This window comes from Bufo gargarizans, chromosome 2, assembly GCF_014858855.1.
Source record: "Bufo gargarizans isolate SCDJY-AF-19 chromosome 2, ASM1485885v1, whole genome shotgun sequence".
Taxonomy (NCBI): domain Eukaryota; kingdom Metazoa; phylum Chordata; class Amphibia; order Anura; family Bufonidae; genus Bufo; species Bufo gargarizans.
In genome coordinates this window covers 423,499,719-423,515,506 of record NC_058081.1, presented here as the reverse complement: position 1 = coordinate 423,515,506, position 15,788 = coordinate 423,499,719, and the positions used below count along the sequence as shown (strand labels likewise).

At 41.1% G+C, this 15,788-nt stretch overlaps 1 protein-coding gene across 1 annotated transcript in view; it reads left to right on the top strand.

Moving 5' to 3' along the window:
* RARS1 (arginyl-tRNA synthetase 1) overlaps positions 1-15,788 on the top strand; it is a 394,458-nt gene that overhangs the window by 328,837 nt on the left and 49,833 nt on the right. Inside the window, exon 9 of the mRNA XM_044280902.1 lies at positions 2,123-2,227. Within this exon, the coding sequence (XP_044136837.1) occupies positions 2,123-2,227 (105 nt within the window). The remainder of the gene's footprint in view (positions 1-2,122; positions 2,228-15,788) is intronic.

Below are 15,788 nucleotides of genomic sequence, written 5' to 3'. Positions count from 1 at the left end.
CTGGTCAGATTTGCAAAAAATGGCCTGGTCCTTAAGGTAAAAATGAGCCCGGTCCCTAAGGGGTTAAGGCAAACAACTGCATTCATATGTCAGACACAGATATATCTCTAACATACTCAAGGAGGCAATTTGATATGAAAAATTGTGCTGACTGAATCTCTTTAACCCCTTCACGCATTCACATACATGTACGTGAGGGAATGCGGCTTCTTGCCGCATCCTCACGTGCATGTACATAATGTTGGTGTTGGTGTTGGCGACCGTGTAAGATGCTGACAGTTCAATTCAGTACAATACATAATCTATTGTACTGAATTGAAACGGGGATCAAACCTTGAAAAGGTGGGACAAATATAAAAAGTAAAAAAAAGTGTTTTTTAATAATAATAAAGTGTAAGTTTCAAGTAAAATAAAAAGCCTCTTCACCATAAAATCGTGTTTAAAATATATATTTTTTTTAATGTAATGACGCGACATGCTTTATAAAAGTGTCACATAATCTACCACCTCAGGTAAATGCAGTGAAAAATAATAATTTGAGCAAAAAATTCAATTTTTGTCACCTTACATCACAAACAGTGTAATTCCAAGCAATCAAAAAGACATATGTACCCCAAAATAGCACCAATCAAACCATCATCTCTTCCCGCAAAAAATGAGCCCCCACATAAGACGATCTTCTTTTAATGGTAAAAAAAAAAAAAAAAAATGGCTTTTAGAAAATGGAGACACTAAAATATGATTTTTTTTTCTTTTCTTTTAAAAAAGCTTTTATATTGTAAAACTTAAATACATTTTTAAAAAGTAGACATATTGAGTATTGCCACGTCCATTTCAACCAGGTCTATAAAAATATTACGTAACCTAACCCCTCAGGTGAACACCGTCATTTTTTTTACAAATGTACCAAAAATGCAATTTTTTTGTCACCTTACATCACAAAAAGTGTAATTCCAAGCGATCAAAAAGACATCTGTACCCCAATATATTACCAAACAAACTGTCATCTCTTCCCCGCCCAAATTGAGCCCCTATATAAGACAATTGCCCCAAAAATATATAAAAAAACATGGCTTTCAGAAAATGGAGATGCTAAAACATGATTTTGTGAAAATGATGCTTTTATTGTGTAAAACTGAAATACATAAAAAATAGTCATATTAGGTATCGCGTGTCCGTAACAACCTGCTCTATAAAATATCACATGATCTAACCCCTAAAGTGAATTCCATAAAAATAAAAAGCCAAAACAACGAATTTTTTTCGTCACTTTGCCACATAAAGTGTAATATTGACTGATAAAAAAAAAAAATCGGATGTACCCAAAAATAGTACCTATAAAAACGGCAATTCTTTCCGCAAAAAATGAGCCACTACTCAAAATGATTGGCAAAAAAATATAAAAAATGTGGCTTTCAGGAAATGGTGACACAAAATAACATTATTTTTAAATAAAAAATACCCTATTCAATATTGCAACGTCCGTAATGACCAGCTCTATAAAAATAAATCCCCCTTTAGGCGAATGCTGTTAAAAATAAATAAATAAAAACTGCCAAAAAAGCTATTTTTGGGTCATCTTGACTCTAAAATAGTACCAATAAAAATGTCAGTTCTTCCTGCAAAAAAAGCGCCCCTGCACAAGACGATTGGCAGAAAAGTAAAAGAAATGTAGCTTTCAAAAAATGAAGACACAAAAACATTATTCTTGTTTTTTAAAATGCTTTATGTAAAACTGAAACAACAAAAAAACACATATTTGGTATTGTCAAATCTGTATCAACCTGCTCTATAAAAACAACACATGATCTATTCTGAAAACTGGCTTGGTTTTGAAGGGGTTAACAGATATTCTGTTGTCGCTTACCTCATATACATTTTCTCCAGGTGTTTTCTTGAGTCCGGACTCTCCTGACCCATTTTCCCCATGTGAACAAATAACTCTGGTTTGTTTCCATTTTGTATGTAACACTTTACTGAAAGCTATAGAGGACAAACGTGAAAATTTGGAAAAATTACTTTAGTTCAAGATAAGTAGAATGCAATAATAATAGAAAATGCCACTGAAGGTGTCCATAGCCTTAAAGCCAGATGTCTTATAACATCTCTGTTTTGCTTTAAGAATTTCAGAAAATTTATGATTGCCTGGACATTTGCGTCATCAACAGAGGAGAATCCTACTATCAAGATAAAATGATCCAAGTGGTTAAAGAATTTGAAGAGAAAGGTGGGTGTATTAGTTTTTTTTGTTACTTAAGTGCAAAAATAATTTTGCAATACATTTGTTACTAGAAACTATGTAGAAGCTTCTGTCTTGGTAACAGTAGGTAATAAGTAGGTAGACATCTAATAGCTAATCACTGCCTAGATGAAGTGCTAAAAGTAAAATAATAAACAACGTTATTAATATGCTTCTTAAAAACATGAAGCACCACCCAGTTCCAGGCAGAAACCCCCACACCACTATTTGGCTATATAAAAAACAGGTGTGCATGTCTAGACCATACGGAGTCAAACGGAGATATGACAGTAGGGTAATGCCCTGAGTCTAGTGGTGTTGGCTAAAGACGTAAAATACATCATAGATGCAGTGGGGGGAGCCCAAGTGGCTAATGATTGTTAGGGAACCTGAATATCTCCTAGTATTCAAGATGAGGACAGTAAAGGTTTTTCAGGGAAGTATTTAAAGGGAACCTGTCATCAACTTTATGCTGCCCATAATAACGTGAGTGAGTTGATTTCAGCGGTGTGTCATTTAAAAGTTAAAAGTAAGTGGTTGCCGAGAACCAACATTGCAATCCTTGCAGACTGGGCCTGGAAAAGAGTTACGGCCACCTGAGAAGAGTCATGGTTAGTCATAAATTCCTGCTCTCCCTGCCCACCTACTGACCTGATTGACAGTCCTCTACCTAGTTTTCTCCCTTTCTCTCTCGGAGAGAACTGCCAATCTTCAGCAGATGGGTGAGAGAGCAGCAGATTATAAATAACCATGACTCTTCTCAGGTAGACTTGATTCTTTTCAAGGCCTGTGCTGCAATGATTATGATGCTGGTTTTCAGCAACCGCATGAGTGACACACCGCTGAAATCAGCATTTCTATCACTATTTTATGCTGCCCTCAGTGAGGCCAGCATAAAGTTGATGACAGATTCCCTTTAATCACGATTGCGCTTGTATCTGTGATGGAACTGAAGTCACAATAAGTTTCCTTGGAGATAAACGTGTATATAACATAAGAGGACATGTTACATTCATCATAAAAATTTGGCATGCATTTGTAACCGGTGCGGGTTAAAACCTGCACCCGCCCATTTAAAAAAAATGGGTAAAGGGTAAAGGAAGGGGAGGGAGCACCGACAATAGTGCCTGGGTGCTCAAGTATGAACCAGGGCACTATCTAGGGGTGCACCACGAGTGAGGCGATCACCTCAGGCAGCACCAGGTAAGGGCAAGAGGGGGTCAGCAGAAGGGCCATGGGCAATCAGTGCTTTCATTGTGGAAACGCTCATCTCTACATATTCAACTGCATCGCTGTACTCAGGACAGCAATACAGTGCAATGGGGCTTGGGACCGATGTCTCCCTGGCCCACCATTTCATCTAGAAGGCTTTAGTCCTAGTTCCTGTAGCCTATCTGAGGCCGGTGTCGTCATTCTCTCACTCCCTGAGCCAAGTTGCATAGATCTCAGGACAGAGAAGCTTGTGTCTTGCACTGCATCGCTGACAGCAGAATGGAAGTATTTTAGTTTATTTTTATTTGGCAGCATGGTATTTGGTCACAGTGCGGTTTGGGTCATTATTTTGTAATTGGAATAAGCACAATGTCCCATTGCAGCTGTAAAAGGGAGAATTTTTATACTGGCACACATTATAAGGGAGCATTTTTTCTACTGGCACATAAGCAGGCATGTTTTGCACTTTAGTGCCAGTGCTGTACCTCTAATATAGGCTGACCACCCAGGTGCTATGAAGCCTGTGGGAAGAGGGGGCCCAGAGAGGATGAAGTCCCCACCCCCTGATTATACTACAACAATAGGCCCCGCCCCTACCTGGGGCTCTGGTGGGCCCTGCTTCCCCTGTGCTCAGGGCCCCCACCACCTTACAAACTTTGTGTATGTTGCTGCCACAGTTACAGACTGTTCCCACTGTAAACCGAAGCGAGAGCTCTCTCTCCTCTGTCAGCTGAGCACTGAACTGGCCAATCAGCACAGCCGACAGATAAAGAAGTCAGCCGGCGGGAGTGGGGACTTCTGCTGCTCCTGTGTGTGAAACCATGCTGGCTCTGTGAAGGCTGACTGCCAAACTGGATACACAGCACAGCCAGAGACTGATTGAGTTAGTAACAAAAAGTCTTCCTTCAACAGCAGTGACCAGATTTTTTTTTTTTCCGAAGGGGGGGAGACACTTCTCTACATAAGCATCAGAAACAAGCAGTGTCTGCTAGGTTAAAAAAAAAAATATTATAATAATTAACGTACTACTTTATTCCTTAAAATATCAGGATTTGTGTGTTTTTTTCTGTGTTTTTTTTAATTTATATTTATAATTTAGGAACAGTGTTGAGTGAACTTAAGATTTCAAGTTCAGCATACAAGGTTTGGGTTATCTAAGAATTCTGTTATGGATTCCACTACAACGGACCATAACTTATGGTCTGTGGTACTGGAATCCATAACGGAATTCTTTGATAACTTGAACCTAGTACACTGAATTTGAAACCATAAGTTCGCTCAACACCATTTAGGAATTGTAACCAGTTGGAAATATATATATATATATATATATATATATATATATATATATATAATTTTTTTTTTTTTTTTTTTTCCAGCAAAGTCAATAGACATTGATATAATGGGGTACAATTATGTCAACAGGTCCAGCATAGGAAATACCTTAAAAGGATCCTACTAGGGTCCACTATACATAACAACAGATATATATATATATATATATATATATATAAATAAAGACTTAGACGCAACTGATACTCACATCCAGTATCTGATAGTAAATAGCCTGGGGTAAGGGAATAATTATCCCTATAAATACCCCTATCTTATAGCCTCAGCCCAGGGAGGACTCTTGATGGTAGAGGCCCCCTGTCCACGTACCTAGACTGCTAACCCTTCCAATTCCCTATAGGGGTACAGAGAGGGGGTGGGACTAGATTACCCCAGGTTAAGGTAAGGATAATTAATACGTCAATGGATCTAAAAATCAGCTGGATGGAGTGAAAAAAAGACAATACAGACACAATACAAAAAGTATAGACAGATACTAAACATATAGTTGGTCCGGGTTGACTGGATAGTCAAACACCTTGGCTACCAGGTGGTAGACAACCACCTTGGCCACCTTGCTACCTAGTGGTGGACAGCCACTTTGGTTGTCTCGCAATCACTTTGGTTACCTCAACGCGTTTCCCCCCCCCCCCCCCCCCCTATACCGTGCTAGGGGTTCATCAGGAGGTGTAGTCGAATTATTGGTCTATACAGATAGGATGCAACTAGATATATACTGACATGAAGCCAGGTCGCATACGAAAAGTGCTTTAAAGATAGGTGCCGGAATAAAGCCAGCTCACATATACGCCTTGAGATAATCACTTTAATTTATAAATACAGGGGGATGGAGTCAGGTAAAAGGATGTGCTTAATAGCACCATTTCAAGCCATTCATATACATATTTAGCCACATGTGCCTGTGTTGGGCTCCTTCAGTTAGCAGGTTTTGTATTCCACATCAGTTCAGATGTTGGAGAGACTCATCAAGATATTGATTCTGTTGTCCCACTATTATATGGTATTGATAAGAACTGCAATGTTGGAGTCCTTCCCTTTGCTCCTTTTCCCTCTGGTAGGCTGATCGCCTACCAGGGGGAAAAGGAGCAAAGGGAAGGACTCCAACATGAAGAGCAACTTCATTTTTCAGCTTGACAACAACTTAAAGCATACATCCAAATCAACAAAGGAACGCAAGGCGTCATTGGTTTCTATGACGCCGTGTGCTTCATGCTACCGCTGCACTACAGTAATACACTGGTATAGATCATACGAGTGTGTATTACTGTAGTGCAGTGGCAGCATGAAGTGCACGGCGTCATAGCAACCAATGACGCCGTATGCTCCTGCTGTCAGCAGGATGCTAGGCCGGGATACCACGGACCGCTCACGTCCGCGTTCCACGGCCGCGTGCATTCGGCCTAAGGATGTGCACACTTTTGCAACCATATTATTTTATTTTAATTTTTTTTTTCTTCCCTCTACCTAAAAGATTTCAGTTTGTTTTTCAATTGAGTTGTACAGTTTATAGTAACATAGTACATAAGATCGAAAAAAGACATTTGTCCATCCAGTTCGGCCTGTCATTCTGCAAGTTGATCCAGAGGAAGGCAAAAAAAAAAAACTGTGAGGTAGAACCCAATTTTCCCCACTTTAAGGGAATAAAAAATTCCTTCCCGACTCCAACAGAATAACTCCCTGGATCAACGACCCCTCTCTAGTAGCTATAGCCTGTAATATTATTACACTCCATAAATACATCCAGGCCCCTCTAGAATTCCTTTATTGTACTCGCCATCACCACCTCCTCAGGCAGAGAGTTCCATAGTCTCACTGCTCTTACCGTAAAGAACCCTCTTCTATGTTTGTGTACAAACCTTCTTTCCTCTAGACGCAGAGGAAGTCCCCTCATCACAGTTACAGTCCTGGGGATAAATAGATGATGGGAAAGATCTCTGTACTGACCCCTGATATATTTATACATAGTAATGAGATCTCCCCTCAGTCATATTTTTTCTAAAGTGAATAACCCTAATTTTGATAGGTCACATTAAAGGTGGAAAAAGTTCTGAAATGATTTATCCTTGTCTCATGTTTTTACAGCACAGAAACCTGACATTTTAACTGTAGACTTTTTATATCCATTGTATATCGACGACTGCCTGCTGATATGGGAGGGGGAACAACAGGGACTGGTGTATTTTATTGCGTATTTAAACAAAAATAATTACAATCTTACATTTACAAGTGACATCAGTGCTACTTCTATTAACTTCTTAGATCTGACAATTTTTTTTTGATGGTGATGTTTTTAAATCAAAAACAGTTTTTAAGGATACTGACGTTAATGGATATATTGCCAATACTAGTTGCAATTCTGGGCCGTGGCTCAAGAATATACCGAAAGGACAATTAAAAAGAAATATATAGAAATTGCACGGACGTTGATTATAAAACACAAAGTCGGGTAATCCATGAGTGTTTTTGGGAAAAAGGCTACTCAGAGAGTGAGCTGAATACTTGTAGTAAAAGCATAGAAGGAAGTGATAAAGAAAAAAAGAGTGAGGAGAAAGAAAGATTTTCGCTTCACATTCCTCATGCAGTATAATATCAGTGCTGGTTTTATGAAAAAGGCAAAGAAGAAAAATTGGGCAGTCTTAAAATAGATCCCATTTTAGGAGAAATAATTCCTGATGAACCTGAAATTATTTATAAAAAAAAAAACCATCTAGTCCATAGTTTCATCCCAAAGGTCAACACTGCAAGGCAAAGTAATACATTTACATGGTGGGGCTTCTGCCGACCATGTGTAAAATAGGGTAAAAAATATATATTGAGAAGTACCCATAGTTCATCCAAATAGGAAGGACTTGGATTTTAAAATCAAAGGGGGAAATTACTTGCGAGTGTGTAGGAGTAGTGTATGTACTGGTGTGCCCTTGTGGACTCCAATATGTAGGGAGAACGACCAGGAAATTGAAAGTAAGAATACAAGAACACATTCCTAACATTAAAAAGGGTCTTGAGACACATAGTGTACTTGCACATTTAAAAAAAAGTTAATCAGAAGAATTCCAGTGGATTGAAGTTCACCGGGATTGGAGCAGTTAAACCACACTGGTGTGGGGGAGATCCTGTGGCAAAGAGGTTGAATGGATGTATAAGCTAGATACCTTACAGCCACAAGGATTCAATGTTGAGTTTGATTTAAAACCTTGCCTGGTATGATTTTAGCTGTGGTCTTTCTGTGACTCAAAAGAAATGTTTCTTTGGAGTTTGAGAGACTTTTTCCCCTGTGATAGAAGTAGTAGTATTCCAATTGTGGTTTGGCTCTATATCTAAACAATGTCATAGGAAATAGTCCAGGATCATACTTGCAGAATTCAGGAGTAACAAAATGGGGACCTCTGGCCGTTTGAAATGGGAATAGGAACTTGAGTTAAGCATAGATGTGAGTAAAGTTGGGAGACCCTCTGTTGGTTAAAATTGGTAATAGGTGTAGTTTTATGAATGAATGAAGTGCAACCTTCAATATGCCTACAAACATGCTTCACATAGGGACAGGTCTGAACTCCTGGTTCCACGGTCTACTAGGAGAAATGAAGATCCTAATTCAGCCCCGCAAATTATATGGACCTTTGACAATAAAAGTAGAAAGGTACGTGAGATTCTTAATAGGTACTGGGACATCCTTAACCACTTCAACCCCGCTAGCTGAAACCCCCTTCATGACCAGAGCACTTTTTACACTTCGGCACTACACTACTTAATTGTTTTGGGCAAAAGTTATAGCGTTTACAAACTATGGTACAAAAATGTGAATTTCCGCTTTTTGAAGCAGCTCTGACTTTCTGAGCACCTGTCATGATTCCTGAGGTTCTACAATGCCCAGACAGTAGAAAAACCCCACAAATGACCCCATTTCGGAAAGTAGACACCCTAAGGTATTCGCTGATGGGCATAGTGAGTTCATAGAACTTTTTATTTTTTGTCACAAGTTAGCGGAAAATGATGATGATTTTTTATTTTTATTTTTTTCTTACAAAGTCTCATATTCCACTAACTTGCGACAAAAAATAAAAAATTCTAGGAACTCGCCATGCCTCTCACGGAATACCTTGGGGTGTCTTCTTTCCAAAATGGGGTCACTTGTGGAGTAGTTATACTGCCCTGGCAATTTAGGGGCCCAAATGTGTGAGAAGAACTTTGCAATCGAAATGTGTAAAAAATGACCGGTGAAATCCGAAAGGTGCACTTTGGAATATGTGCCCCTTTGCCCACCTTGCCTGCAAAAAAGTGTCACACATCTGGTATCGCCGTACTCAGGAGAAGTTGGGGAATGTATTTTGGCGTGCCATTTTACATATAACCATGCTGGGTGAGAGAAATATCTTGGCAAAAGACAACTTTTCCAATATTTTTTATACAAAGTTGGCATTTGACCAAGATATTTTTCTCACCCAGCATGGGTATATGTAAAATGACACCCCAAAACACATTCCCCAACTTCTCCGGAGTACGGCGATACCAGATGTGTGACACTTTTTTGCAGCCAAGGTGGGCAAAGGGGCACATATTCCAAAGTGCACCTTTCGGATTTCGCAGGCCATTTTTTACACATTTTGATTGCAAGGTACTTCTTACACATTTGGGCCCCTAAATTGCCAGGGCAGTATAACTACGCCACAAGTGACCCCATTTTGGAAAGAAGACACCCCAAGGTATTCCGTGAGGGGCACGGCGAGTTCCTAGAATTTTTTATTTTTTGTCGCAAGTTAGTGGAATATGAGACTTTGTAAGGAAAAAAAAATGAAATATCATCATTTTCCGCTAACTTGTGACAAAAAATAAAAAATTCTAGGAACTCGCCGTGCCCCTCACAGAATACCTTGGGGTGTCTTCTTTCCAAAATGGGGTCACTTGTGGCGTAGTTATACTGCCCTGGCAATTTAGGGGCCAAAATGTGTAAGAAGTACCTTGCAATCAAAATCTGTAAAAAAAATGGCCTGTGAAATCCGAAAGGTGCACTTTGGAATATGTGCCCCTTTGCCCACCTTGGCTGCAAAAAAGTGTCACACATCTGGTATCGCCGTACTCAGGAGAAGTTGGGGAATGTATTTTGGTGTGCCATTTTACATATAACCATGCTGGGTGAGAGAAATATCTTGGCAAAAGATAACTTTTCCCATTTTTTTATACAAAGTTGGCATTTGACCAAGATATTTTTCTCACCCAGCATTGGTTTATGTAAAATGACACCCCAAAACACATTGCCCAACTTCTCCTGAGTACGGCGATAACACATGTGTGACACTTTTTTGCAGCCTAGATGGGCAAAGGGGCCCAAATTCCTTTTAGGAGGGCATTTTTAGACATTTGGATCCCAGACTTCTTCTCACACTTTCGGGCCCCTAAAAAGCCAGGGCAGTATAAATACCCCACATGTGACCCCACTTTGGAAAGAAGACACCCCCAAGGTATTCAATGAGGGGCCTGGCGAGTTCCTAGCAAATTTTTTTTTTTTGCATAAGTTAGCGGATATTGATTTTTTTTTTTTTGTTTTTTTTCTCACAAAGTCTCACTTTCCGCTAACTTAGGACAAAAATTTCAATCTTTCATGGACTCAATATGCCCCTCAGCGAATACCTTGGGGTGTCTTCTTTCCGAAATGGGGTCACATGTGGGGTATTTATACTGCCCTGGCTTTTTAGGGGCCCTAAAGCGTGAGAAGAAGTCTGGAATATAAATGTCTAAAAATGTTTATTTATTTGGATTCCGTGAGGGGTATGGTGAGTTCATGTGAGATTTTATTTTTTGACACAAGTTAGTGGAATATGAGACTTAGTAAGAAAAAACAAAAACAAACAAAAAATTTCCGCTAACTTGTGCCAAAAAAAATGTCTGAATGGAGCCTTACCAGGGGGGTGATCAATGACAGGGGGTGATCACCCATATAGACTCCCTGATCACCCCCCTGGTAAGGCTCCATTCAGACGTCCGTATAATTTTTACGGATCCATGGATCGGATCCACAAAACACATGCGGACGTCTGAATGGAGCCTTACAGGGGGGTTATCAATGACAGGGGGTGATCAGGGTGATCACCCCCCTGTCACTGATCACCCCCACTGTAAGGCTCCATTCAGACATCCGCATGATTTTTACGGATCCATGGATACATGGATCGGATCCACAAAACACATGCAGACGTCTGAATGGAGCCTTACAGGGGGTTATCAATGACAGTGGGGTGATCAATGACAGGGGGTGATCACCCATATAGACTCCCTGATCATTCCCCTGTCATTGATCACCCCCCTGGTAAGGCTCCATTCAGACGTCCGTATAATTTTTACGGATCCATAGATCGGATCCGCAAAACACATGCGGACGTCTGAATGGAGCATTACAGAGGGGTTATCAATGACAGGGGGTGATCAGAGTGATCACCCCCCTGTCACTGATCACCCCCCCCCTGTAAGGCTCCATTCAGACGTCCGCATGATTTTTACGGATCCATGGATCCATGGATCGGATCCACAAAACACATGCGGACGTCTGAATGGAGCCTTACAGGGGGGTTATCAATGACAGGAGGTGATCAGGGTGATCACCCCCCTGTCACTGATCACCCCCCCCCCCCTGTAAGGCTCCATTTAGACGTCCGCATGATTTTTACGGATCCATGGATACATGGATCGGATCCACAAAACACATGCGGACGTCTGAATGGAGCCTTACAGGGGGGTGATCAGGGAGTGTATATGGGTGATCACCCGCCTGTCATTGATCACCCCCTGTAAGGCTCCATTCAGACGTCCGCATGTGTTTTGCGGAACCGATCCATGGATCTGTAAAAATCATGCGGACGTCTGAATGGAGCCTTACAGGGAGGTGATCAATGACAGGGGGTGATCAGGGAGTGTATATGGGTGATCACCCGCCTGTCATTGATCACCCCCCTGTAAGGCTCCATTCAGACGTCCGCATGTGTTTTGCGGATCCGATCCATGTATCCATGGATCCGTAAAAATCATGCGGACGTCTTAATGGAGCCTGACAGGGGGGTGATCAATGACAGGGGGTGATCAGGGAGTGTATATGGGTGATCACCCGCCTGTCATTGATCACCCCCTGTAAGGCTCCATTCAGACGTCCGCATGTGTTTTGCGGATCCGATCCATGTATCCGTGGATCCGTAAAAATCATACGGACGTCTGAACGGAGCCTGACAGGGGGGTGATCAATGACAGGGGGGTGATCAGGGAGTTTATATGGGGTGATCATGGGTGATCAGGGGTTCATAAAGGGTTAATAAGTGACGGGGGGGGGGGTGTAGTGTAGTGTTTGGTGCGACTTTACTGACCTACCTGTGTCCTCTGGTGGTCGATCCTAACAAAAGGGACCACCAGAGGACCAGGTAGGAGGTATATTAGACCCTGTTATGAAAACAGCGTCTAATATACCTGTTAGGGGTTAAAAAATTCGGATCTCCAGCCTGCCAGCGAGCGATCGCCGCTGGCAGGCTGGAGATCCACTCGCTTACCTTCCGTTCCTGTGAGCGCGCGTGCCTGTGTGCGCGCGTTCACAGGAAATCCCGGTCTTCGCGAGATGACGCATATATGCGTGACTCTGCTCAGGGCCGCCACCTCCGGACCGCACATCTGCGTTAGGCGGTCCGGAGGTGGTTAAAATGGACCCAGATCTGAGAGAGAGATTCTACCAGACCATCCGGCAGTGTCCTACAGAAAGGGTAGATCTCTAAGAGATCGCGTTATACATAGCCACTATTCTCTTCCTAAACAGCAGGGTACTTGGTTGGCTACCAAGATTTGTGGTATGTTTAGAGGTAGTGGCTGCATTGCTTGTCTATATATTGACAGGACCAAGAAGTTTGTGTGGTCACACAGAAGGTATTTGATATCTGGGATTTTGCCAATTGTAAGACATCAGGTGTAGTTTATTTATGTACCTGCATGTGTCCGCTCCAGTATGTAGGGAAGACATCACGTGAATTACGAAGGAGAGTAGGGAAACACCTTTGTGACATTAGACATAAGGACACCCCTATCTCACGGCACGTGCATGAGTAACACAATGGCAATCCGAGATCTCTTAAATTCTGTACGATCGAAAAGTGCGTTCTTCCCCAAGGGAGGGTTATCTAAATAAAATTATTTTACAAAAAAAATCATCATGGACGTTTAGAATGAAGTCCCTGAGCCCGTTGGGTCCCAATGAGTCTATATCCTATACTTGGTTTTTTTGTGACAATATATACCCTGGTCATGTCCTTCAATACAGATCCATTATGTGTTTTGACTGTATTTTTTTGGTCCATCTGGATTTATTTGATCTTTATGATCTAATTTCCACCTATATGTATCTATCTGTGGTCAAGGATAATCGTAATGTGTGAGATTTCATATATTTTTGGGCTTGTATCTTTCTCTAGCCAAGAATTTCCCATACATGTATTTCTATTTGATCTCGTATACCCACATACTTGGGCCAATCGTAACTATTGATTTATTGGGTTTCTTCCTATATATTTTCCCTTCTAGGTGTTGTTGTCCCTTGGACATTGCATTTGTTGTCTGGTTGCCATGGTGCGGGGACGCAGGTGTTATGTTCGTCCCGCGCCGATCTACTATTCTTGGCAGCCAGCATCCTAGATAACGCGAGACCTGCGACTACGGGCTTGACCTAGTCCCCCGCACATGCGCCCTGCTTCCCGGGATTCTTGTTAGAACCCGGGCGTGTATCGTGACGTCATGTGCTTGACGTCTTACAGGCGCATGCGCAGTTTTAACATCAGGACGCAGTCGCATCAGGTGAGTGGGTATTTAAACTGCTGATGGTAATCTATGCGCGCTGCTGGTCATCACATTGACCATGTGTCAGGAGATTTTGATTCTGGGACACCCATTGGACTTTCATATATTTTTTATTGGGCATCCATGCATGGGATATTCCAGGCAGGGATTCTAATTCTAGGGGCTACATTTATATATAGGATAGTTCTCCCATCTGGGAGTGCTGTCCTGCTTAGGCTGTTAGGGTAATCCCTTCCTTTGCCTATCTATGGATATGCACCGTAAGCCGTTTTCATCATATCTTTGCTGGGTCACTTCGATCTACTATCATTTGAAATCCAGTAAGAACTGCTGATCTGACTCTGGACCTATCATTCTCCACTCCATCCCACCTATGATATACGGTATTGTGAGCAACCATTCCATCTATAATCTAGGGTACCATGAGTAACCATATAGCCCTCGTTTGTTTTGGCTCTAATGACTTGATTATAGTCCTACTGGGTTATCTGTCCCATTAATCCTAATATCTATTACGTTTGATTGTTTGTCTATACCTCGGTGGGTCTTATATTTTATATATATATATATATATATATATATATATATATACATATATATATATATGATATCTTAAGTGATGTTTTAAAGGGTACATTTACTAGGTTCTTCAAAGTAGCCACCTTTTGCTTTGATTATTGCTTTGCACACTCTTGGCATTCTCTTGATGATCTTCAAGAGGTAGTCACCTGAAATGGTCTTCCAACAGTCTTGAAGGAGTTCCCAGAGATGCTTATCACTTTTGCCTTCACTCTCCGGTCCAGCTCGCCCCAAACCATCTCGATTCGGTTCAGGTCCGGTGACTGTGGAGGCCAGGTCATCTGGTGCAGCACCCCATCACTCTCCTTCATGGTCAAATAGCCCTTACACAGCCTGGAGATGTGTTTGGGGTCATTGTCCTGTTGAAAAATAAATGATGGTCCAACTAAACGCAAACCGGATGGAATAGCATGCTGCTGCAAGATGCTGTGGTAGTCATGCTGGTTCAGTATGCCTTCAATTTTGAATAAATCCCCAACAGTGTCACCAGCAAAGCACCATCACACCTCCTCCTCCATGCTTCACGGTGGGAACCAGGCATGTAGAGTCCATCCGTTCACCTTTTCTGCGTCGCACAAAGACACTGTGGTTGTAACCAAAGATCTAAAATTTGGACTCATCAGACCAAAGCACAGATTTCCACTGGTCTAATGTCCATTCCTTGTGTTCTTTAGCCCAAACAAGTCTCTTCTGCTTGTTTCCTGTCCTTAGCAGTGATTTCCTAGCAGCTATTCTACTATGAAGGCCCGATTCACACAGTCTCCTCTAACAGTTGTTCTAGAAATGTGTCTGCTGCTAGAACTCTGTGTGGCATTGACCTGGTCTCTAATCTGAGCTGCTGTTAATGATGACCACTCGTTTTTCTTTACTTAGCTGCTTTTTTCTTGCCATAATACAAATTCTAACAGTCTATTCAGGAGGACTATCAGCTGTGTATCCACCTGACTTTACCACAACACAACTGATGGTCCCAACCCCATTTATAAGGCAAGAAATCCCACTTATTAAACCTGACAGGGCACACCTGTTAAGTGAAAACCATTTCAGATGACTACCTCTTGAAGCTCATCAAGAGAATGCCAAGAGTGTGCAAAGCAGTAATCAAAGTAAAAGGTGGCTACTTTGAAGAACCTAGAATAAGACATATTTTCAGTTGTTTCACACTTTTTTGTTATGTATATAATTCCACATGTGTTAATTCATAGTTTTGATGCCTTCAATGTGAATCTACAATTTCCATAGTCATGAAAATAAAGAAAACTCTTTGAATGAGAAGGTGTGTCCAAACTTTTGGTCTGTACTGTGTGTGTGTATGTATATATATATATATATATATATATATATATATATTATATATATACCTACCTTCCTACCTCTACTTATACATGCAGTGATTTTGTTTTCAGCCCTCAATAGGGAATGAACGGGGACCTATAGAAAAAATACAAAGTTAGTATGCCTCGTATGATGATATGAATCTTGTATAAAAAAGGGGATGGTTTATTGGTGTTTTTAAAATGTTAAATATTTGTATGATAGTATTATGATTATATGTTATTCATATGTTGGGAGAGGAACACCTGTATGA